Raw genomic sequence first — 26,731 nt, 5'->3', positions numbered from 1 at the left:
GAACCCAGCTGAGGCTAGCTGAGAAAGATAAAGTATCAGATGACACCTGCCCCCATCGTGACTTGCCCCACTATCAAGATGCCATCCTGAGAGTGGAGGAGAATGGAGGAAAGTTGAGCAGAGCAGTTTGGAAAGGAAAACAATCCTGGCATGGAGTTAGACTTTTGAATTGACTGAGTTTGAATTGGGAATTTACTGAGAATTTACCCATAAGAGACCAAGTTCTGGATCAGAAGAAATACACATTTAATCGGTGAGATCAGGGGCTCACTGCTGTCCAGTGACCTGAGATTCAGGAAAGTGGGCTGTGCTCTGGTCTTCTTTGGATGTTCCTCTCCCTACGGGATGGGTAGTCTGGAGGCTAAAGGGATGTCCCGTTCCCCCCATCCCCACAGGCTGCACACCTTTTGTGAACTGGGTTTTCCAGACTGCATTATTCCCTGCACATAGGATTCTGAGCCTGCTTCAAAGGCCTGCGTCATTCTATTATTATTTGATTATTTTTCCATGGGCTGCTTTCCCATGGTTTGGAATTTATATCCTTAGGGCTGGGGGTTGGGCAAAGGATGGCTATTTTTGTAGAAGGAATTCGATGTGTGGGCTTCCTTGTCCACCTGCATCGCGTCTGCCCATGGGCTGTGGAGGCACAGGACAAATAGGAAGGGAAGGTGTGGGCTGTGGGCTGCGGTCCTGCCTGTCCGCAGGTGCTACAACAGCTGAATGGACGCTAAGGAGCAATTCTCCATGCATCCCTACTCTCTGGGTTGTTTTGAAGGTACATTGATCAAGAAAGGAGGACAGAGCAGAACCCAGTAGTTTGCTAGCTCAGTTTATAAACTTCCAAATACTTAGCCATATGCCACCTGAGCCTTCATTTGCACTCTTGTCCTGGGCCCAAATGTGTTGGGAGCCAGCCTGCTGCTCACCGTGGAAGCAGGACTCCAGGGCTCTGCAAGGCTCAATTATGGAGATAAAGAAAGTTACATTCATGCCCACTTGAGTTGTAACTGTATGTTTCAAACCTGCTCCATATGCTACAATTATCATCTATGAGATGGTTTCTATTGCTACAAAAAGTTAAAATGTAAATTCTTGGAGCAGTGTCAAGCAAAGGAAAAAACATTTAGCTAGCCTGTATTCTTCACTAATTTTAAATCGGTGGAATGGCTGGGGGATAAATGTGGGGAGGAGGGAAATATGGCCTGATCCCACTCTGGCTTCTGTATGTGCAGATCCCAGTTCTCTCAGCTATGTACAGCTTTCCCCTACAGTTTCCCTCCTCTTACATGGTATTCAAACCTGCTTTCTTTTTTTTGTGGCTTGTGATGTAATCATTCTTTCTCTCATGTATACTTTTACCTTATCCACCACTTCGCTCAATTTCTCCCTTTATGTACCACTTCTGGAAGGCCTTGGATGAGTTTTCCCACCAATGCAGTGCAGGCTGGGAGACCTTAAGCTCCTGCCCTCCTGCCCCGGCTCACCTCAATCCCGGAAGCAGGATCTGGGCAGAGTCTTGGGCTTCCAACCTAGTTCCCACTGACAGAAAAACACGCTAACATGCTGGAGGAAGACACAGAAACAGCAAACATCTTTGTGTTACCACCGAGCTCCATCAGTGAAGAAGGCTGGAGCGGGAAGGTGCCCTCGAGGTCACTTTTGAATCAGAAGCTGCAACCTGGAGTGGCCAACCAGCACGAGCCTTTCCACTGGCGGCCTGGCCTCAGCCTTTCCACTGAATTATGCCATATAATCTCCCTCCCTTCCCACTGCAAGAGTACATTTTGTCTCATTTTTATTGGTACTCCAGGACACAAAAACAGACATTTCTTTCTCTTAAATGTATTTCTAGGTGGATCTATACCAAGAAGTATTAGACCAAAAAAAAAAAAAAAATTGTCCCACCGATTTAGCATCATAGTCATTGCTGATTATTTCGTTGAAGGCGGGAGTGATGATCGTGTCAAAACCAGTGCCTCTGTGGATGTAGCCTCACTTTAGATACTGAGCCTAGAACCAAATAAATAATCCAAGCAGCAAACAGTAAAGACTAATGACTTTTGTCACACGTAAGCTCATGAAAGTCTGTTACTTTTCTAGTGTCACTCAACTCTATTTACATCAGGGGAGTATGTGCGGTACTGTTTTATTTTTAAAAAGTTTTGCTCTGACTTTGTTAGAGGATTGAGATAGGGAATTATCTCATTTCTGACGCCTTCTCACCTGAAGCCAGTCTCTCCTACCTCCACGAGTGATCCTGAACAAAGTCAGCCCCACTGAGAAGACAGCAGCATAGACTCAAAGCCAGATTTTGTTTCTTTTTCACTCCTATTATTTCTATGTATCCACTTTGTTTAAAAAAGCAATTTACATTTGAAGCAATTTACAAGCAAAATTTACACACACACACATTCACATACACACATAAATAATATATATACTCACATACACATATACATAATATAAATATATATAAATAACCTGATCCCAATTTATTATTATTACATATATGTGCACATACACACATAAACACACACACACACACACACACACACACACACACACACACACGGAAGTCAGGTTCTGACTGAAAGCCCTTGCGGCCAACTCTGTTCTTTTTCTGTGGCAGAGTAACAGAGTAATTCAGGACTAGAGACTCCTCGCTGACCCCTGGACACAGATTCTAGTTTTCATCATTTCTTTAAATATAAATATTGAAGGCTTCAACGGCACACTACATGTAAGACTTAGTTTTCTTCGCTAGACTTTAGATCTATACATATTGTTCAGGCTTGTTACGCCCTCCCATTCTAAGACCATAGTCTACACATATAAGTTCTAACATTATACTCGCCATCAAGCCCACTGGCCCTTCCCAGCCCTGCTCTCAAGCATGGATTTTTGGTCAACTCTCTTGAAGTCCATCACCCCCACCAGCTTGGGCTGTAGGTGGTGTCTAGAACCTAGACAGCACAAGATGCTCGTAGCATCTTGTTATTTGTTAGAAAAGGACAGAACTGAAGATCAATATCATTACCTTGCCCCCTTGTTAAAGATGTTATCTTCTAGGTTGTGGTTTTAAAAATGATTTTAATTTTCATTCATGGTGTAAAGGACTTCAGGAAGGCCTTCTATTTTTTTTCTAAAATATTTATTTATCATCTTTCTTCTTTCTACATACTGGATAAATGCCTTCTGTTGTCTTCTTCATTTCTTCCTTTTCTTCTTTACTTTCTACCACTCCCCTATAAGAATTTATGCTCTATTTAGACTGCTCTGTGGGTCACACCCTACAAATAATTGTGCTCAGTCCTGCCACAACATTTTCTGTAGCTAGCATCCTTTTCTGAAGAACTGTCATCTCTGTTTCAAATATACACAACCTTGTCTGACCACTTCTTCTTCCAATCTTCATATTTATTTCATCCATTCAATAAATATTGTTGCATGTCTTTTATGCACAGGGACTAGGTGCTAGTGATGCAGCACTGACTGAATGAAAGAAAACAGCACTCCCTGCCCTTATGGAGTTTACGTTCTAATATTGATGTTAAAATGATTAGGAAAAAAGAAGAGTTTTTGAATTGAGAAGGAAAGCAAAGAGGAGAGCAGAGCTGAAGGTGATATTTTAGCAATGGAGCTTTGGGTGAGAAAATGAAGCGAAATGAAGCTAATATATAGGCCTCAGGCCTATATCCCTATCTGCAGGGAGGGAAGAGGAAGATTAGGTGAATGGCAGAACATTCTGTTTAATTCTGTCATGCTCTGGTATCATGTTATTGGGGCAGAGTCAATATTGCTGAACTTCAGGTGCTGGGAAGGCGGCTGTGACAGTATTTTCACAGGTGCATGGAAGTTTCTCCCTTAGCTAAAGGGAGCAAGATTTCAGTTAAAGAAGACTGGGGAGCCAGAAAGAAGAGAGTGGGGCGTTATATCCTAGAGGACAGAACCCATGAAAATGCCCAGCTAAGGAATAAATGAGATGAAGTGAAGTCACATCTTAAGGGTGGGGAAGGGACAGAGCAAATTACCCTCACACATTAGACAGACAAACAGACTCAGGACACCAGCTGGGGAAGCAGAACAAAGTGGATAATAGTTGATATAACAGGTAAATGGGCCAAAAAAACCCCTACCAAAAACAGTCATCAATCCATTCATGAACTTCACAGTTCAACACATAGGGAGCCATTGCTATGTCTTAGGTGGTGAAGTTTTATCTTTAACTATTGGGTAGTACTGGAGGTCTAGGGGTGGTTGGCATGAAGAATTCAAGCCCTAGCCTGACTACGGAGGAGCTATCTATCCTGGCAGCAGTGAAGCAAGACCAAGAATGAGATCAAAAGTCCAAAGTTCAAGAGGTGATGTTACCAAAGAAACACAGAGGATAGTTAGAACAAAAGTCACTGTAAGGTTTGGGTAGAGAAGAGCAGTGTATTCTGGAGTTCCAGAGAGACCGTGGTCCTGAGTGGCTGGTATGCAAGAGTGAACACCTCTTTCAGGATGGATGAACAGGTCTCACCGTCTTTTAAAATAGTGCACATAACCTACCAGGCTACCTATGATTGAAGTCGCAGTGAAAAAAAGTGGTTCAAGAGTCTGGATACATGGTCAGGAACCAGAAAGATGAGATCTCAAAGCCCAAGCTATCCCAGGAACTCAGAGATCTCAAGAGACCAAGACAAACTGAAGAAAAGCAGGGAGGTACAGTAGGATAATTACAGGAATTGCTAATTTAAGAATTAATTTTGTTAATATCATTTTAACTGTTAAATGAAGGAGAAAGTCATAGGGAACATCCTGTTGAGGTAAAGATCACACCCACAGGGAGAGGGAAGAAAGAAACAGTCATTTCTGACCCTGACAAAGGAAAAGAGATTGTTGCCACCCCTTACGGAGCATTTCTTTGTCAGATGTGATTTCCCTGGAGACTGGGGGCTCAGGGCAGCCAGGGGCCTCCAGAGCCAAGCAATGGGGGAGGGGGCTTCAAAAGGAGAGATGGGTAATTTACAACTTTGCTTTGGAACATCTCTGCCCATGTTATACTATTTTACTTTACATTTAAAAAATCTTCAGTGAGTGTTTATTCTGAGCTTTCAAAGGAGATTGATTTTATTCAATATTTTGATTAGTTTTTTAAACACTTGAGCCATTTCTGCTCCTTTATTCTCACCTTCTGTAGATTAGGACACCATTTAAAAGTTTGACAGTCTTTTCCCTAAACATTTTGTCCTTTTGCGGTTGTTAAATATTGAATTAGATCTTGTTATAAACAGACCAGAAGCTGGCATTGTTGACATTTCCCTTCATTAGTAACTGAAAGCTGACATTTTCAACCTATCAGCTCCAGTTTGGTCTAATGATAAGAACACAGTATGGGGAACAAGGCAATCTGTTTCCTTTCCTGCTCTTATTATGAACTCACTATGAAACATTAATTGACAAAACTACTTCACTTAGTGGGTGCCTAAGTTTCTCTTACAAGGAGAGTAAAAGAAAATTTTTGATTAACCCTAGGATTCAAAGTCTGAATGAATGAAAGAAGGCATTCACTTGAGTCCTATGAGACTATTGATTAAACCTAAGATTTGAAATCTGAATGAATGAATGAAGGCATTGATTTGAGTCCTGATTTTGTCTCTTACTCATTATGATAGTCCCTTCATTTCTTTGGTTCTCACTCTATTTGCAAAATTAGAAAACCACAGTATCTACTTTAACCCATTCTAAAGGATTATTACATAGAGTTAATTAGATAATATAGTGAGGGCTTTACATACAGTGAAGTGCTAAACAGATGTTAGTTTTCATATTACATACTACATAGGTTTCATGAAATAGATTCTTTGGCCAGTTTAATTGAGCGGCTTCTGGAATAATGAGAAGTTCTGGCAAGATCTGTGGTTGTGGTTGTGGAGAGCTAAAGACCTAGTTAACTCTCCTGGAACTTGTCTCTAGACTAAACTGATGAACATAGATTCTAATCCAATCCTTCAAATGTTTGAAACTTCAGTTTTGAAACCTCAATCATAGAGAATTACATGGTTGGAGGTTGAGGTCAAGGAGCACACACTTTGGTATTTTTATGCATCAATTTGATTTTTTGAGGAAAAAAGGAGGAAGATTTGTAGCAATTGCATGGAGACCATGCAAAATTTGTGAGAATATTGACTTGACTTGACAAGCAGGGAATGAACAAAGTTCTCCCACTCTACCAAATGGATTTTCCAGGCTCTGGAGGTGTCCTAATAGGGGCAGGATAGAATAAAAGGGAGGATGAACAGTATCTAATTAAACTTAGAGGTGAAAGTGGAGAAAACCCCCAAAGTTATCCTTCTAAGCTTATATTCTACCTTAAATTCACAGTTTGACCAGTCACTTTTTCCATGGGAAATCAATTTCATGCTTTACTGATTTTGATTAAATGTAGAATTACTAATATTGGGTCAAAACCTATGTGGAAAGAGTTTTGTGTAAAACAGATTATCTTTACTTTCAAATTCTGAGTAGGCTAAGGTACCCCTAACCCTCAATGAAATTTACCCAAGTAGGATGATAAAATTTTGAAGGTCAATTAGTGCCATCAATAAGGTTCTGATAAAAGCTAATAGTTTATTCTAGGCATCAAGGAAGTTGATCCTCAATCTGTTGTTATCTCCTTTGTGTTAATAAAGTGAAGCTTCTATGCCCACCAAGGAGAAGGAGCCCCTCTTCCTCCAGGTTAGTCAACCCAAGCCTGGGTCCATGGCTTTATGAACAGAGGCTCGATCTTAGCCTTACACACACTCTCCACTGAGCACCCTTGTGCAGGCACAAGTCTATCTGTATGAGGCAGACCTGGAGTGATTTTGTTTGACCCAGTGTCCTGAACGTGTTTTGAAATAAGACTTGCTGTAAGGATTGGTAAAGGTCAGTGATGTTTTGGCTTTGTGATATTCACTTACCAGCTGCATTGCCGTGTTTTAGGGAAGAAGTAATTGTACTCTCTGAAGGTTTTTTCCCTATTTGAGTATGATTATTCCTTAACCACTAGAGAATGTGTAGTCTTCTCTAAGTAGAATGGGAGGTGAAAATCTCCATGGAATCATGGGAATTCTTAGCTCTGCGTTCTTACTCCTACTTGCTGTGTAAACTTGGGAAAACTGCTTAACCTCTATGAGCCTGAATCATCTCATTCGTAAAAATTACATAGTTCATAGGCTTGAAATAAGGATGAAATGGGTTAGGAAGATATGTAAATTTCCTAGCAAAGTGCCTGACCCATAGCAGTAGACATTTAACAACTGTTAATTTCCCCTCCATCAACGTGTGTGAAAGAAAGAATAGCATGGGATGATGAGTCAGCAACCCCAGATTCTAGTAGTAGCTGTTAAGTTAGCTAGTGGTGACACTGGATAAGTCATTTAGACTGTATAGCTTAGGTTTCCTTTTTTGTAAAAATAAGAAGTTGAATTGTCTCCAAGGTTTTTTCTAGCTTGATTAATTTATGATTATTTGTACTTTTTTCTGATTTTATTCTAAGCCTAAATTTAGCAGAAAGTTATATTTGTTACCTAAGAACCACTGACTTTCACACGGTGTTGGCATCAGCACTTTCTCACATTCTTATACAAGAAAGAGTCTGCAAGTTCTGCACTGCGTCCCTTGGAAGAACAAAGGAAGGTACTATCAGTAAATCTATAGAAAGCATTCCACTTCCATGTGACAGTGTTACAACTCTCTGTAGCAAAGAGGTAGAATTTTCCCCATTTTAGCATGGGCTATGCCTCACACTTCTGGATTGCAGAACCAGCTCACAAGGATCTCACCTTTGGCCCATGTCAGAGGATCTTTCATGTCTGAAGTGCCTACCTTGAGGTCCTTGGCAATGGGTCATGGCTATTGCTATCCATGCCTAGGAACATTTGTAGGCTAGATATTGGCCCTGGATGAGGAATTACTGAATTCAAACTGATATGTGTGTGGAACATAGTGGTTTCTGAGAGAATAAGATGGATGATTGTGGCTGGGTGTGGTGGCTCATGCCTGTAATCCCAACACTTTGGGAGGCTAAGGCGGGCAGATCATGAGGTCAGGAGTTCAAGACCAGCCTGACCAACATGGCAAAACCCTGTCTCTACTAAAAATCCAAACATTATTCAGGCATGGTGGTGTGCGCCTGTAATCCCAGCTACTCAGGAGGCTGAGGCAGGAGAATCACTTGAACCCAGGAGGCAGAGGTTGCAGTGAGCCGAGATCATGCCACTGCACTCCAACCTGGGTGACAGAGTGAGACTTTGTCTCCAAAAAAAAAAAAAGGATGATTGTAGCCTGTGAATTTCCCCACTGCTGTATATATATATTCATTTTCAACATTTTGGAAATTGATGGTATAAATAGATGGAAAATAGAGAATGTCAGTTCTCACTAATAAGTCTAGGCAAGAATTCCACTGATGGTGATTAAAACTCTTAGTTCTAGAAGTCTTTAAGGAATTGTGAAGATCTATCTGAGGAAGACTGGCAGTGCAAAGATAATTTCCCCACAATCACAAAGACAGAATACAGGTGGATTCTGAAAAATATAATCAACTTACAAAATTGAGTAAACTGCTGAATTGATTCTTTGTATTTAGCAAAAGGAAGCATGATAGCTAGGAACCTGCATAAATTCTCTAGAAATTAACTTGATTTTTATAGTTGACAGAGTCATGTATTAGGGCCTGGGTACCTGATATACTGGATGGACTATTTCATGCTGCCCTTGGAGACAAGTTGGAGAAACGTTGGTAGTATTGCAGCAGTGAAGTGAATTTACATGTATGGAACCATTACATCAACGAGTGTGAACTTTTACAAGATTCTAGTAGACCTGGAAAACATGGTGATAGAACTGAAAATATGTAGCCTGGAAAAGAAAAATGTTTTGTTGTTTTCCCTCTTGGGCAGTATAGGCATGGCAACTATTCTCAAATATTTCTAATAGCTCTGTCATTAAAGACCAATTAGATATTCCTTGTATCTCAAGTAGGACAATTTGGGATCAGGAAGGCATAATTTTCTTCATACAAGGGAAAACATTTCTGTCAATAAGTCTAACAGAAACGACTATCTTTTGAGGTAGGAAATTTACTTTAAAGATGAGTTACTGCAGAGGTTGGATGCCTGTCTTGGACATTGTTTAGTGGTTGCTCACATTGAAGAGAATCTGGACAAGATAATTTCTTAGGGCCCACTCTAAACTTTTAGAAAGTAAATAAACATCTTTCTCTTTGTCATCATGGCTGAAGGAGCATATTATGTTTTGTCACACAGAAAAGTCTTTCATTGCTAAGTGCCCTGAATTCAAGATGGACCGGTAATGAGAAAACCTTCTAAAAGCCATGAATAACAAGAATTTCCTCAAAGCATTACATCATGATAAAAGCCACCAGAAAGAGGGAACATTTTGGTTTCTTCCTTAATAAATAACCCAAAATATTTCTTGTTTAACTTTTTTTTTTTTTTTTTTTGAGATAGGGTCTCACTATCACCCAGGTTGAATGCAGTGGTGTGATCATGGCTCACTGCAGCCTCAACTTCTTAGGCTTAGGTGATCCTCCCACCTCAGCTTCCCAAGTAGCTGGGACTACAGGTGTGCACCACCATGCCCCACTATATATGTATATATTTTTTTCGTAGAGACAGGGTTTTGCTATGTTGCCCAGGCTCGTCTCAAACGCCTGGGCTCAAGCAATCTGCCTGCCTTGGTCTCCCAAAGTGCTGGGATTACAGGTGTGAGTGACTGTTCCTGGCCCCAAAATATTTCTTTCTTTTTTTTTTATTTTTGGAGACGGAGTCTGGCTGTTTCTCAGGCTGAAGTACAGTGGTGCGATCTCTGCTCACTGCAACCTCTGCCTCCCGGGTTCAAGCGATTCTCTTGCCTCAGCCTCCTAAGTAGCTTGGGACTACAGGCGCCCACCACCATGCCCGGCTAATTGTTGTATTTTTAGTAAAGGCGAGGTTTCACTGTATTGGACAGGCTGGTCTTTAACTCCTGACCTCAAATGATCCACCCACCTCAGCCTCCCAAAGTGCTGGGAATACAGGTGTGGGCCACCATGCCCAGCCAAAATATTTCTTAAATGTATCCAATCCAATAGGAATTATGACCACCATATAATAATTTGAATCATGAATGTTGCTTTTTCTCTTATGTTCTAGTAGCAGTTTGTTGAAAAACAGGATCCCTTTGTAAATATCAGTAAATATTTTCTTAGTGCTCAAAGTTATCCATGAGTTTTCCTTTTCTTTTCTAGTCAGATTGTTGAAAGTCTTGATTCCTAGTTTAGAAAGTTGGTATATGATGACCTCTTTGACTCTGTAGTCTATGTGAAGAAATACAGTTTATACCACATCAGGTTCATATATGCCTTATAACTGAAATTGAATATTTGAGAAATGACACTTATGCCTACCCACTAGTATAACACTCTAAAATTTTCAACAGAATTCAATCCAAGTAATTAATAATTAAATACTGTTAATGCCCCACTAATTTCACAGAGTTTTCAGGTTGGAAAACACTGCTGTAATCACTGCTATAATAGTCACTGAAAATTCAAGTAATGGCAGAATAAATTAGATAATTCAAATCTTGTCACTTAAGACATTTGATAAACTTGCTACAGAAAGATAATTTTTGCATCCTTATTGTATGAAAAGTACTGGGGTTTGAGATACGTTTGCACATTCTTCTTTGTTTCCCTTCTTCCTAGCCTTTCAGCCTCCTCTCTGTCTTCCCACAGAAAACGATACACTTTGGTAGCAGTGTCTTGAAATGTGGAAGACTACAAGAAAGATATATAGATAGACTGCCTTCGTTCTTTCTGTGTACCTTAAAGCTTTACAGCTAGAGAAGCAAGTTTTAGCCTAAAGCTTGTCTGTTTATGAGCACATTCAGGTGACTGCCGTGATAATGAAATTGCTGATACACTGCTCAGAGCTGCTTGGGTAACCATTCTTTTATTACCAGGAAGGCAAACACGGTTTATAAGATCAAAGTGGACACCTCCTGCAAGTTACATTTATTACAAGAGGCTAAAGTGTCCACATTCCTAGGAATCAATAAGACTTAAGGCAGAAAGATAGTAATATGCAATAGATGAATGCAGTTTTTGACAGCTCAACAACCACCTATGTAGGGGGCAGAAACAAGAGGTAACCTAGTTCTGAAAGTTACCAATTCTGCCAGCTCTGTAGTTAAGCAAGGTGCTTGATATTGTAATAGCCATAGTCAGAGTCAGCCTGACAAAAATTGTGACTGTCAGTGCAGGCACTGAGAATACTTTTATAACTGTCTCCACTGCAGATTCCTCTGATAGCATTTTGATCCTACTGTTTCAGGAAGCAGGACCCCTACTCTGCTATCACAGTGCAAATAAACTAAAGATCATTATAACCAGTTACTATCATGGTATTTGGAAAGCCAGCCTGGGTGAGTTCTAGCCCTTAAAACATGTACTTTCACATCATAGTGGCCGAACTGTGGCTCTTCTGCTGTGGGCCAGCATCTAATAACAGTTCTACCATGGTTAAGGCCCTTTTGTACTCTTCTCCACACGCATGTTTTAAAAATCTTTTACATTTAAAACGTTTTAAATTTATTTTCTTTTCTCATCTATATTTTAAACTGACATATGAAAGTTGTATATATTTACGATGTACAACATGATGTTTTGAAATATGTACACATTGCGGAATGGCTAAATTAAGCTAATTAACATACATATCACCTCACACCCTTGTCACTTGTCCCACCTTAAGCCCCTCTGTCAACATTTTCAGATGGTTGCCTTCAGAGAAGTCTGAAGAGCTTCTCTCAGCTAAGCCCACTTCAAATGCTTATTAGAAACACTTTTGCTTAGATTACTAAAAAGCTTTTCTAGTAGTTTTGAATATCCGTGAAATTTTGGCCAAAGCATTTGAGGAAGTAACAAAGGTCCTTTATTATTTCTTTTCAATAACTCTCCAGTAAGTGTCGAGTCAAAAGAGGCTGAACTCCAGAAGCTCTGGATATTTAATGAGAGCGCTTCATTTTACAAAAGAAACGACTTCTCTCGCGTGGTATCAGGCTAACGTCTTCTGAAATTCCTTTTGCTTCCCCAGGAGTTCATTTTTCTAAAGACTAGAAGTGTAGGAAATATTTTCCTGATAATTATGAAATGTTGATTGTAATTTAAACTGTTAGTGTCAGGGAAGTGGTTTTTGTACTCAGTAGCTTCTTTACTGCAAACTTTTATGGCCCATATTATTGATGAAAAGACAATATTTTTAATGCATTTTAAATGGACTCAGAGTGTGCAAAGCCTTGATCACAGACATTTTTCTTGTACTAAGAAAAACATATATAATAGTTTTAAAATAACAATTTTAATGATATCAAATGTTGCAGTATGAGGAATAGATATATAGTATACCTTGGGTAACCTCTAGGCTAACTGTTGGAAAAAGTTTACCATTCACTATGAATGGTCTTGATAGTCTGTCAAACTAAACTATAGATATTTTTTCTTTTTCTTTAAATGCATACTTCTCATGTCCACACTGAAAAAACAGGATGTCGTTTGGTAGAAATTAATCATTAGATCATTGCTGTACATTCTTCTCTGTGCAGTATGTACTTAAATTAGGGACAGGATTATCAAAGATAATTGACTCTGGATATATCACTTTGATTGAATTCCCCATGTTTCAGTTGTGGGAACACCTGCTCAGGAGCACACTTCCATTATAGGTAGACAATTTCGACAGGGTGTAGAAAGTAGGCTTAAACACTGGTTCATATTTTATATCAATTTCTAATAAAAAGAAAAGCAAAGTAGTTGTTTTCAGTAATCCTTTAGGGAAAAGTCAAAAGAACAGAGACAACTGAAAATAAGAAAGCATCTAAGAAGGGAACATGCCTTCCTTCTCTATGTATTTTCTGTTTATGCATTTTCCTGGTTCTTTCATCTGTACTGTTTCATGCTTAGCAAAGTTTAAGAAGGGGTGATCCATGAATTCGGCACAGCTTGTAATTTTCTACAGGGTGTAGGTCTGACCTTTCTCTGATGTTTTGCATATTGTTGCCACCTGTTTTATTCCATTTTGTTAGAGATAAGTGTCTTCTTGAGCCCAGGTTTAACACTGCAATGAGTTACCTGCCCTCACCCCCTCGGCCCCTCCCTTGGCTGCTACTCACTCAAAAGGGTCGCTGGGATCTGCCCTCTGGAGCTCTGGAGGGATGGGGATTCTTTTGTAGTACATTTCCCAGTCGAAGGCTCCTCGCATGGCATCCCCAGCTTGTGCCTCATACCCGAAGTGATTGTGGTCAATGACATCGATCATGGGACACACGATGGTTTTGTGGTTTAGTGCAATTTGGTCTGAAAAATGAAAGCACAAAATAGGAAATGACATGCCTGCCTAGGTCATCTATCATTTTTCAGCAAAGAGAAGCCTATAGTCCTCCACTAATGCATAATGCTTGCAGCCGTGGCTCTCTGTCGTCCTTAGAGCACTTTTCAGGAATCTCTGAATTCTGGACTTAACGTGATGGGACAGCGATTAGGTCCAATTAGAGTCGTTGTATTTTCCTTTAAGAAAGTTATGTCCCAGAGAGACTTGCAGAAGTCCATTTAGCTCTACCTCTGTCACATTTTTGCTCTGACCTGTCCCCAATCTGTCATTTTATCGTGCATCCAACATGCGTAGAGTATAAACAGTACTCGTGTTCTTTCAAGCATACTGCTGGAGCCTGCTGAGAAAATACTGGCCTGCTTTCTGGAGGTTCCAAAATGTAAATATTTAACTTCATGGTTTTTGTAGCATCTAATCTATAACAATCACGGTGGCTGCTCCTCTATAAATGCTGACAGATCATACATAGAATTCTTTGCTCTCAGGTTTGCCAGAGATTTTTCCAAGTCCTATTTTGCCACTGTTCTTGAAGCTAAACTCTATTGATCAAAGCTATACATTTTCTTCCCTTATCATATTCGAAAAAGTATTAGGTGATATTATACTACTGCGATTACTTCTGCTACTCTTAAATTCTTGAGCAACTACTAAGTGATTTATTCTCATGCTATTCTAATACTCAGCAACCCTGTAGGGTAACTATTATTATCATCCCCAATTTATGCATGAGGAAGGTAAGATTAGAGAAATTAACTTGTCAAGGGTTATGCAGCTTTTGAGAGCAATAACCAAGATGCAACCTCTGCTTAACAATCCAGTTTCAAACCTGGCCTTTCGAGTGTTCCATTGTGCTTCTCATGGTAGCAGAGAGGTGATTTGTTTTTTCCAGTTCCAGCACCTTCCTTTCCTATGTGGCTATGGTTATTGTGATGACATTAACAGCTAGCACAGGGCACTGGCATTTGCATCCTTTGGTTTAGCTAGAATAGCTGTCTGTGAGGTATCTTTCTTTCCGAGAATGTGAATTTAGTTAATATTTATTGTAACAGACCAATGCTGTCTAATGGGCAGAACTTCTTGTTATTCGGAAGACCTTTAGATGTGACAATAAACAAATAAACAAATAAACAACCGATATCATTTAGCATAATTACGAAGTTTGGTTATTTCCGTAACATATTTTGTTTCCCCAGAGATTGTGGAGTAAATGTTGGGGATAAAGTTCCTGCAGTAAGGAAACTGTCCGTTTGCTTTAGAAGTTTCTCTTAAGCATGGGATAAAAAGCATAAGGTTTTACTGGTTGTAATAACAAGTGGCTTTATTTCGATGACACTGATGAAACAGGGGATGGAAACCACGGAATTTTGTGAAAACTTTCCCCTCTAGGTCTATATGCCTTTCCATCCATCCATCCATCCATCCTTCCATCTGTCCGTTCATCCATCCATCCATCCATCCATCCATCCATCCATCCATCCATCCATCCATTTATCCATCCAGTCATTCTTTTCATATTTCAACAATTATTTATTGATTAGAAACTATGTGCTAGTCAGTTTTTCTAGGTTCCGGGGATACCATGATGAATAACATCACAAAAATTTCTGTCTTCAGGAATGAAGCAAAGACAATTAATAAGCATAATAAATAACTAAATTATATAGTGTTTTAAAAGGTGATAAATGAGATGGGAAAAAATAAAACAGGGGAAGGGGAATGCAGGATACTGGAGTGTGGAAAGGGTTGCGATTTTAGAGCATGGCCCTGGTAAGCCACAGAGAGCTAGAGGTGGGCTTTGTCTTACTTTAGTTTAATTAGCAGATGAAGAGACCCCCCAGCACCATTTCTAGTTAATCTGCACCAAGGGATGGCTAAGCATTTGTTTTTTACCAGGGCAAGCCTTATAATGGGTTTTACTGAATGGTATTTCTATTCAGTAATATTTTACTGAATGGTATTTCCCCAGAGATGTCTTTGACAGAGGAGACCATCGTTGCTGGGTCCAGAATATTTTTTCTCTCATCCCTGCAGGTATTTTAGTATTAAGGTTTCAGTGACTTTCTTCAATCAAATTCAGAATCAGGTTGATTTACAAGTTCCCTGACCATCAAGGAGTCCCAAGGTGACCCAAAGAGAATGTGTCTGTTAAAGTAACTGTCAACTTTTCCTTCAAATTTCCTTTTCACTCTTATCCAGCTGTACTAGCTTAGGTTGAAAGCAGCACGACTAATTTTTCATCCAAGGCTTGTGCCTACATTTCAATTTCCAGGGATCAAACAAACAGACTTAATGGGAAATTGAAATTCAGGTATAATCCCAAAGTGAAAAATGAGCCAAGAAACTGTGTGGCTCTGCCTGTTTTTTCATTTTGGATGATGTGTCAAGACACTGATAGAGGAAAATAAGAAAGATAGTGATCCTGAGCTTGAATCATTTCTTATCCAACAGGACTACAGGAAATGAAATACTTTAATGGGAAAATGTGGGTTGTGGGTTTCTCTTACTCTTTTTTTTTTCTATCTTCTTCTTTTTAGTTAGATTCATAGTGAACAATCAGAGACTCAATAATTGGCATTTAGGGATTTGCTTTGGTTCATAAATAAATTAGGCCTTTTGCTGACTTCCTTGAGTATTCAACACCATATAGGTCAAATTCTGTTTGAAGGAATCTCACTGTTGCTGATGAAGCTCTAAATTGCTGTGTCCTTGGACAAGGTACTTTTAATTAAAGGTTCAGAGGAGTCTCTGACTGCAGGGGCACTGAAACATTCAGTTGATTAGGATAACTGGGCAGTCACCTGTGCAGGGGTATGTGGCTGGGCAATGTGGTGGAGGGTGTTGGGTGCTGGTTGTTTCCTGTTTTAAATCCTACACAGTTTAAATTGATTCCCCTCACCCCGCCCATCTTTTACTAATAGAGCTTTGCTGGTTCTTGCTGAAAACCTACACAGTAGGCAATAGCAAATTGTTCTTTCTGAGACAGCTATTGTGAAGGCAGTTGCTAGTGACTTTAGTTCCAAGGCCAGGGATATTTTTACAATAAAAGTTGATTTAGCAAAGTCGGAAAGGAGAACACAATGTGTGCACCAAGAACTTTTTAGAAGGAGGGTTTTTTTTTTTCGAGCTGACAATTTATTTCCTATCTACAACTGGACTTTATATTTTACTTCGTTTTAAAACAAAAGTAATGAAGCTTGAACTGAACCACACGTATGTTTTCTAGCTTAAATTACTTTCAGTTCTTTTGTGTTTCTAACAGTTCAAGTGTGTTATGACATAATCTTCTTTCCCTCAGCTTAGCCATATTGTGAGCATTTAAGACATAACACCTGGACAGCTGCACTGTGTTAGAAGGAATCTATGTAAATACAAACAACTGTATATTTAGGGCTATAGGATGGTGCCAGAAGTGGAGAGAATAACAGAAAAGAAACGACATTTTAAATCCTAGAAAATGTCAAGGTGCTTATACTTTAACTGTATTCTGGGGATGAATAATTTTCCTTCCTCTTTTCTTAACAATCCTGTAATACTTGTTCAATGTGTGTGTGTGTGTGTGTGTGTGTGTGTGTGTATTTTAATCTTGCCATAGTTACAGGACTATAAAAGAGTTTTGGGACACTTTATTCTTTTAGTGTTCACCCAGTGAATTTGATTACGCTAAAGGAGGATATCTAAGATAAATGAAATCTTTTTTTAAACTGTAAGTTAGATTGAAGTTGATATTATTTAAAATGCCAATTTTATGGCATTACCTAGAATACTGCCTAAAACATTTACCTAGTAAACTGTTTTTAGCAGTGGTAAATATAAAATTCAAGGCTTCTACTGGAAAACTTGTAGAAGGGACCTCTAGTGTTTGTTGATTGCAAACTAAATAGAAGCAAACCGCTCACTTCCCCTGAGGCATCCCAGGATGGTGCTTAGCAACCTGTACTCACTGAGGAGCGGGGGCAGCCAGTTCACATTGACTTCGCAGTGGGAGTCCAGGAACGTCAGGACTTCTCCTCTGGCCATAGATGCCCCCAGGAGACGGGTCCGGATGAGTCCTTCTCTCTTCTTGGTGCGAACAATCCTCACTTTGGAAAATCTGGCCATGTATTCTTCCAATTTATCCTTCAGGTGTTCTAGTTAGGAAGTAGAGAATGCATAGAAAAAATGCAAAACATTAGTTGCAGCTGAACTATTCACGGTTGTTTGTGCACAGAGAGTATGTGACTGATGAATCCTGGGGTAACATTCTCGTCTCCTCATCTAGATGGGAGATACTAGCAAGATTTTTAGATCTTACACTTTCCAGAGTGCTTTGTAAACTGCAAATATTGCCCTTTTTTGAACACAAAAGTCACTGACATGCCAGAGGTCTGTTATGCAGTTACTGCTGGCTGACAGCCGCAGCGTGTAATCCTAGCCAACACTCCAAAGATGGGCTTCTGCCCTCTGGTCCTGCTGGGTAAAGTCAGATGAAAATCTTGGAAATGGGCTTTTTCCAACAAAAGAGCTCTTTACAGCAAGGCTTTGCCTAGTATTTTGTGTATTGAAAATAATGTACGTAAAACAATAGGAAAGATAAATATCTGTCATATCAACAAGAACCAAACAGATTTTTTCCCCCACAAGTTAACAGCAAAGTAGCAAGCAAGTTTAGCATTTGGCTTCTGATTTGAAGTGGAAAGGCGACTGGCTGCAGATGAAATACTATACAGTCTTTTGGAACTTACCTATTAAAGATTTGGAAATATTTCTTAGCTATTTAAATTTGGAAATGTTTCCTGCCTAATTAAAAACAAATAGTGGAAACAAAATCAAATCAGATAATTTATTCACAGAATAAAATATTTCCTACTGTCTGTGACAAAATGCATCAAGCTCTCAGTTCTTATTATGTCAAATAAGAGCATTTGCTGCCTTTCTGGGGTTATGTACTTATATATTTTATATCCTCTGCTTTCATTCTGCCCTATCTAAGACATTATGAGGGTTTTATTGGAATCTCTGACAGGTATAGTCTAGTATTCATTGAAGTGGAATCTTAGTATGCTGTATGCTCTGTATTTTTCACTTGTCAAACGTTCTCTTCATGTCTTCAATCAAAGGCAATATTATTAAGTCTCTTCGCATGATCTGTAGCAATAGGGATTCATGTAGGATTTGTGATTCCTTCCTGCTATCCAATGTAACAGATGTCAGAATTACTCTGTATTGGAGTTTCTCTGTGCAAAGAGGTTCATTCTCATTTCTTATTAACTAGTGTAGTTTTATAAAATCTTAATTTCCCTTTTTATTGACTGTCCTATGTTTCACAAATGGGTCAATGAAAACAATATTTGGCTTTCTAATTTTCACTGTAAAAGAATACAGATGGGGCCGGGCATGGTGGCTCATGCCTGTAATCCCAGCACTTTGGGAGGCAGAGGTGGGTGGATCACCTGATTTCAGGAGTTCAAGACCAGCCTGACCAACATGGTGAAACCCAGTCTTTACTAAAAATACAAAAATTAGCTGGGCGTGGTGGCAGGTGCGTGTAATCCCAGATACTTGGGAGACTGAGGCAGGAGAATTGATTAAACCTGGGAGGTGGAGGTTGCAGTGAGCTGAGATCACACTGCTGCACTCCAGCCTGGGCAGTAGAGTGACACTGTGTCTCCAAAAAAACAAAAACAAAAACAAACACAAACAAACAAATACAGATGGGATTTTCCATGAGAGTGTTTTAGCTCAAAATATGTTCCCCTCTATTTTGTTCTTCATGTAAGTAACACGGATATGAAGATCAGACTATGAAAAGCAAACTCTTTTTCCAGGGTTGGAATCAGAGTAGGCCTGGGAGGGAGGTCTACAATGGTGATACATATGAGTAGGTCATGCAAACTCTCAAAGCCTGAATAGCCTCACCTATAAAACATAAAGGATTTAGGGGATTGTTTTTTCCTTCTAGAATGTGGTGGACAGTCAAGCTTTGAATTAGACTTGAGTGAGACTGGTCAGTGTTCATTCAACAAACATTTATATATTAAGCCAATAATGGAACACTAGTAAGTCGCTTGTATGTATGAATAAAAACAGCATTTTTATCTGAAGAAATGCCTTTGAATGCTGAGCCCGAATGACAAAAAATTTAGAATTTTCTTTTGCCTGGTGAGATTTTGATAATTCATCATCTTGTAAATCTTGAAAATTAAAGGAAGAAGTTTTGGCAAGCCACAGACTAACAAATAAGAGTATATAAGCAGTATTGTGCTATCTCAACCAGGAGGCAAGTTCTACTGTGTGCCTCTTTGCTCCTGCCCCTCTGCTCAGTGCTCCCCAACATGATGGCCTCCCTTCTCCACTGTGTGCAAGCTGCAAAGAAAGATTCTATCGGCTATACAACACACTGCCTGTGTGTAAGACTGCAGCTTTACTCTTTTGCCAGGGGACTAAAGGAGACAAAAATGACACCACTGCACAATCAAAGGCAATGACTAAGGATGAGTGACCAATTCAAGGACGCCGTTATGTGTCAGCGTCTTGAAAGGGCCATGTGCTGCCAGGATTACCCACAATAATAAATATTTAAGAAAACTTTATAATCTCATTACTGTAATTTATTTAGGCATTGAAATCTTTCCATATCATCAATTTATAAACAAGTGGCATTCTATATGTTTAATTGTAAATCGGTTGTTTCGACCACAGAAGATATTATCTCATGGAAATAGTGTTTCAACAGCCACTGGGGACTAAACACAGATCATCAATATTTGTTAGGCCCACTAAAATGTTTTTCTCCTTCACTACTCATTTGTCAAATGTCACACTATGAGTACCACCTCAGCAGTTCAAGATGCATTTACGTTTTTCCTCCCTGACACCCAAGGACTAAAGGGGCCTCTCTTGGGAGAGAGGAGGAGAAATGAGTAATTTCCTATAGCTCCATTACAGGGAGTTGTTCTAGAATATTCTAACTTCCCAGGTCTTCCAAAGTGAGAGTCAAAGGGTTAAGTCACCTGAGAATGGTTGTCCCAACTTTGGATTTAGACTTTCATATTCTTTGGTTTATAGGAAATTCTCTAGAACTCAGTGAGGACTGTCTCTACATGTTTTTTATTTTTCTGTACACATTTTCTGATACTGCATATTTTTCCTATATCAAAGCCCATTTTAATTTACTAAAAAGATTGTTTAGTGTGAATTCACTGAGCATAAGGGGTTTGACCCTTCAATAGTGTCCATTAGATGTTTAGATCAGTTCTTCTGGTTTGAACTTTATGGTGATAATTAGCTTGCTCTGCCTCAGATAATGATCTGGTTGACTGCACTTTCAGGGGTCCTTTCTCTCTTAGTAGTTCATTGTAACATCCAATTACCCATAACTCATGATGAAGGCAGGTATCATCAGTCTAATTAGCAAATAAAACTCTCATACAAGGGATTTACTGAAGATGGTAGAGATGGCTTTAAATTAAAAATATTTTGCCTTTCTTTGGTCTGAACAGAGTTTAGATTCATTTTTCTTTTTTTCTTATTTTAAAACTTTTATTATGGAGAATTTTGAACATACATAAAATTAGATACTATTACTCCTATTTTTAAAAATATCCTTCATCCAGCCCCAACAGCCATTAACCCATGGTCAGTTGCGCCCCATCTATTTGCCAATTTACTCCCCCCATTTCTCTTATTTTGAAGCAAATGTCAGACAAAAGACCATATTTTAGTCAAGGGTTCTCTGGAGAGGGTTTAGATTCATTTCTAAAATATTATTAACATGATTTTAAACATAATTTTCTATTATTTTAATTCAAGTATTGCATTTTTGAAGATCACTTTTGAACTTCTTTAATTTTAAATAATACCAAGGAAATTTACGGGTTTTATTTATAAGCCAGGTAGATCTGCCTAGTGACTTTGAGACATTTGCAAAACTCTGTATAATTTTTTTGGTCCATGGTCCAGACAACCAGTGAATAATTACTGTTAAAATCCACTGAGCACCAGTATATCCTGATGATATGGAAAAATGAATACAACTTCAAAAATAGCAGTTTTTGCCAGGGCTTATTGTGTCACTGTGAGGGAATAATGAGATAAAAAGTTGTATTCCAATGAAATTTTGACGTCATGTTACTGTGAATACCAAATTTAGCAGTTTTGTAGAATGTATTTTCCCTTTTTTTCAGAGATTTTACTCATGTGCCATACATTTATGTGGAGAATAACCATTCATTAGTGAATTTAGTGTTTAGGGAAGCAACTAAACACCAAAAATACTAACCTTCAGCAATTTGCATAGTCAGAAGAGTCAAAGACATGAGTCCTAGTCCTGTTGCTGACTGGCTGGGTGACTTTGGGTAAGTCATTTCACACCATATGACCTCATTTTCCTCAGCTATAAGATGAAGGGCGTATGACTGGCTCATCTCAATTATTCCTTCTAGTTTTCTAATTCTATAATTTCCCTTGTGACATTTTACTTACTGAGTAGATTCAGTCCCCTCAAATCCTTAGTTTTTCCTTTTAAAAGCATCCCAGTGGTTGGTATTTTGGTGTTTTCTTTTGGCTATGTCTCACTTTTGAAAGAGACAAATCAAAATAAAGTGAATATGTACCACAGGGCTAGTCAAAAAACAAACTCAAGGGCATTTTCTCTGGTCACTATGGGATCCATCTGATCTTGTACAGTTCACTGTCTATGAAACTGCCACTAATGTCAGAATAATGACTTTGAAGCACTGTTAGTTCATCAAAGATTTAAATCTGTTCAATAAGTTATGCTTATTATGTCAGAAAAATGCAGTCACAGTTTAGAAAGCTTTGAGGGATTGTTCCCGAGGGGGCTGATAAGCTAGTGACCAGCAGTATTAGAGAGCCTGGCCGGGACATTGCTAAGTGGAAGACTCACTAAAGGTCATGCCAACCGCTGCCCCAGGCTCAGCAGCTGGTATGGAGGCCCAGCCACTAGTTGCTTAGTTCTTTCTGTTTCATTTGAATTTCCTAATTTACATCTCAAAGAGAGAGCAAGAGGGGCCAGGATACACTATTGATCTGGAGATATGGATTTCTATGTTTAAGTACACACCTATGGTGAGGAAATTTCTTTGATGTTTATACTTTGGTGTTGGCTGATTGCCATAAGATCATGTAGAATATGTGCTAGTTATTATGGGTGATACTTAGCTATGAGTTCTGAAATGTAATGGATTATAAATACACAGAAACAAACATATCTAAAATTTGCTGGTTAATCCTTACACAACAAGAATATACTATTAAGTGAAACTCTTATTCTGGGTATTTTGAGGTTTTTACCAGAGTGATAGGAATACTTTACAAGTAAAGAATATAAGATATTCTTAAATTTTTTAATCTACTTGGCATATGTCATGTATATATTTTGACTGCACGTGGAAATGTTAAGGATAACTTTCTACTTAGCAGGCCTATAAAGACATTTTCTATATTCTTTACACTGGAGAAACATAAATATTTTAAGTCTCTAGTTAAATTCCAGAAAATTGTCAATCTCTTCATGTCCTAGTAGAACACACCAAATCAGTCCCTTTTGATAGCATTTGACTATAGGCATTTCACAATTATCTCTGGAGCACAAAAAAAGTCCATCTAAGAAAGGAACAGAATTATTGAAACCATGTTTAATTGCTTCTAGTATGATTTCAGCTAGTTCTATCTCTGGATGTCTTATTTGTATTCTTTGAATATGCAAAGCATCATAAGTTATTTGGGAAATAGCTGGGAAAAAACTTAAATAAATAGACAAAATATATTTTTGTTAATATAAAAAGAAAAAAAGATAGAATTAGAATGTCACCCTTTTGCAACTCCTAATGAATTAATGGATCAAACCATTACAGGCTGCTAACATCACACAAAGAGTGATAATCACTTATTATGTGTTTCCTGATAGGAAGACACATCACCACCTATGAAGTATTCTTGTCAAATGTATTGAATCTGAATTTAATCATTTCTTTAGATAAGTGGTCCCCAACCTTTTTGGCACCAGGGGCCAGTTATATGGAAGACAATTTTTCTATGGGGGCTGGGGAGGGATGGTTTCAGGATGAGACTATTTTACCTCAGATCACCAGGCATTAGATTCTCATAAGGAGCGCAAAATCTAGATCCCTCACATGTGTAGTTCACAATAGAGTTCGGCTCCTATCAGAATCTAACGGCACTGCTGATCTGACAGGAGGCAGAGCTCAGGTGGTAATCCTTACTCACCTGCTGCTCATCTCCTGCTGTGGCCAGGTTCCTAACAGGCCACACATGGGTACTGGTCTGCTGCTTAGGGGTTGGGGACCCCAGCTTTAGGTATAACTGTTCCCAGAACAGTCCAAGCATCAGGCTGTTTATTCTTTCTGCCCAATAACAAGATGCAGATGAACTGGGAAAGAAGAGACTTTATTCCTGTAATTGGGTACAATCTGTAACCAGGCCTAGAAAATATTGCCAGACCAACTCAAAATTACGAAGTTTTTCAGAGCTTATATACCATCCGAGCTATATGTCTACATGTCAGTGTGCATTCGTCTAAAAACGTAAGTCATTAACTTCTTCTAATCTATAACTAAGGTCTGAATTTTGAAGACCTTCCTCTGGAGCTTCAGTAAATTTACTTAATCTAGATGGTTCCAGGTGCCGGGGGTGATTACCCATTTGTTGTTGTTGTTGTTTGTTTGTTTTTTTTTTGAGACGGAGTCTCACTCTGTTGTGTAGTGGTGTGATCTCAGCTCACTGCAGGCTCCATCTCCCAGGTTCAAGTGATTCTCCTGCCTTAGCCTCCTGAGTAGCTGGGACTATAACCATGCACTACCATGCCTGGTTAATTTAATTTAATTTTATTTTATTTTAGTAGAGATGCGGTTTCAACATGTTGGCCAGGCTGGTCTCAAACTCCTGACCTCAAGTGATACACTCACCTTGGCCTCCCAAAGTGCTGGGATTACAGGTGTGAGCCACTGCGCCCGGCCCCCTTATCTTGTCTCCTGTTAAATCATGGAAGTTTGAAGAGTTCCTTTAGACTCTCAATACAACTTGTTTGTGGAGGTCTGGGGAGTTTCTTCAGACCCCCAATAAAAACTTGTTTAATCCTAAACAGGTCCTGTTAAGAATTCTTTTATTATCTTGTCGTGCTTCAAGGCCCAAGAAAGGCCTAGGCAAAACTCTTGGTGGGCTTTTGTTACATTCCAGCCTTTGTATAAAAGCACTGGCTCTTTCAGCTTTAATATTTAACTTAACCACTCAGCTAGTGCTGAAACTGTTGTTACGGAGGCCTGCCTGTTCAGCCATTAGTGATACTTGGCCTGCCACATAACTACAGATTTATGGGATATAAAGGGATTGGAGAATATATTAAAGGACACAGCAGGAACACAATTAGCAATATCCAAACGATGGGAAATTCCTCAGGACCAAGGGCTTGATTTTTTTCAATAAATAAATTATAAGGATAAAAAGAAGTGGAAAGGGAATCCTGAATATTAAGAGACACTTAAGAAACGTGGCAACCAATTAAGTGGGAAAATATATCTGCTGTTTATTAAGTGGAAGTGGATCATCATGAAGGTCATCATCCTTATCATCATGTTGGGTAGGCTGAGGAGAAGGAAGAAGAAGAGTTGGTCTTGCTGTCTCAGGGGTGGCAGAGACAGAAGAAAATCCATGCATAAGGGGACCTGCACAGTTCAAACCCCTGTTGTTCAAGGGGCAACTGTATATATTTTGAGGATAGCTTTGAATGTATAATAGTTCTGAAGAAAATATTAGAAACAAAAAAGAAACAAAACACCAAGTCTTAATCTGGAACACAGCACCTATGTATTCACCATGGCATGGCCCCTTACGGAGTAGTAAACAGCCCCAGACCTAGTGCCCTGTGTGCCTTGTGGAAAGCTTTTTCCCAAGTTTAGGATTGTGCATGGGTGAGTTCTTCTTTCTATAAAAGGTTCATATATCAAAGTTATGTGGGTAATACCTTATAGATAAGGTCCCTGAAATGAAAAAAAGATTATTGGTGCCACCATGCATAAAGAAGTTAAGACCTTTTTCAGAAAAAAGACAATGTGTAAGAGGTAGGGGGAGAGAGAGCTATAGTTAAAAGATTTATTTGTTTTGTCATCTTATGTATTTATAGAGCATCTACTCTTAGAATGCATTTGGGAAGAGGCAAATAATTGATTATTTTACACAAAATATTTTGGCATTTTGGTAATAGGCTAAACACCACCTATACAAAAAATGTAGCATATCTGCAATGAAGCTTTTATTTCAGCTAATTAATTACAAATTTGATTTGCACATTCATTACTTCATTATTTCAATTTTGAAAAGGTAATGCATACTCAGTTAGAAAGGAAATATTTGAATTTTATTTTTCCCTTTCCACAGTATTTTCTTAAGAACTATTTAAGAACTGGTTTTGTCTGATGTTTTAATTATATATTTTTTCTAAGCATTTTATATTTTTCAAAAATAGTTGTAATTAAAGGTCTTCCGAGATTAAATGAAAATGAAGTAATCTGAGTAGAATTTATAGTTTATAATTGTTCTGTTTACATGAATCTAGAATAAGAACTTTGTATTTTCTCCAAATCAGGGAATATAAAATTAACTATAATTCCAAATTATTTTATCTATATCTTATTTTTCTGATGACATAACTTTTACCTCAAAGAAAAAGAAAGATGTAAACAGAAAATGGTTAAAACTCAGAGGTCTGTCTATGAAATACTGTTGCTGTTTTGAACTTACCATAATCAATCAATTTTCATAACAATGGAAATGTCTCTGATTTTTAATCATTCAGTACTTTTATTAAATTTAAACATTCTATGTATTGCAAAAGAATAGGCTATATAGATTACAAACTTTATTTGTGCAAAGTACTTGATAATTCAGTTCAAATGCCCAAATGTAAATATCTTACCATCAGCATTACACAAAGTTGGTGGTTCAGTATTCTACTATTTGACCCTAAAAATATTTAAGAATTTTGCCAAAGATACTATTAAGGCTTTACTCAGTAAATGTTACAAAGTAGTTTAATTCTAGGAAAATATACCACATAATGTAGTCTTTTAAAGAAAAAAACTCTATACAGATAACATTTGAATTGTGAATGTTGACATAGGAGAACAAATCTCTAACTTCTTTTAGATCACTTCTTCATTTCACCCATTCAGTTTTTCTTTGTTGTTGTTGTTAAAAAAAATTGTGGTAAAATACATGTAATACAAAATTTGCCTTCTTAATCATTTTTAAGTGTTCAGTAGTGTTAAGCATATTCACATTGTTGTGCAATTACCCTC

The 26,731-nt window shown here is 38.5% G+C and overlaps 1 protein-coding gene across 2 annotated transcripts in view; it reads right to left on the bottom strand.

Annotated features, from left to right (window-relative positions):
- Positions 1-26,731, bottom strand: part of GALNTL6 (polypeptide N-acetylgalactosaminyltransferase like 6) — a 1,265,432-nt gene that overhangs the window by 216,897 nt on the left and 1,021,804 nt on the right. For both annotated transcript variants that reach the window (XM_024246076.2, XM_024246077.2), the window contains 2 exons: positions 17,360-17,545; positions 13,201-13,384 (listed from right to left, as the gene is read on the bottom strand). In XM_024246076.2, coding sequence (XP_024101844.1) covers positions 13,201-13,384; positions 17,360-17,545 — 370 coding nt within the window. The remainder of the gene's footprint in view (positions 1-13,200; positions 13,385-17,359; positions 17,546-26,731) is intronic.

This window comes from Pongo abelii, chromosome 3 (assembly GCF_028885655.2).
Source record: "Pongo abelii isolate AG06213 chromosome 3, NHGRI_mPonAbe1-v2.0_pri, whole genome shotgun sequence".
In the NCBI taxonomy this organism is placed as follows: domain Eukaryota; kingdom Metazoa; phylum Chordata; class Mammalia; order Primates; family Hominidae; genus Pongo; species Pongo abelii.
Note: the sequence above shows the minus strand (reverse complement) of the source record. Positions and strands in the feature narration are given on the sequence as shown.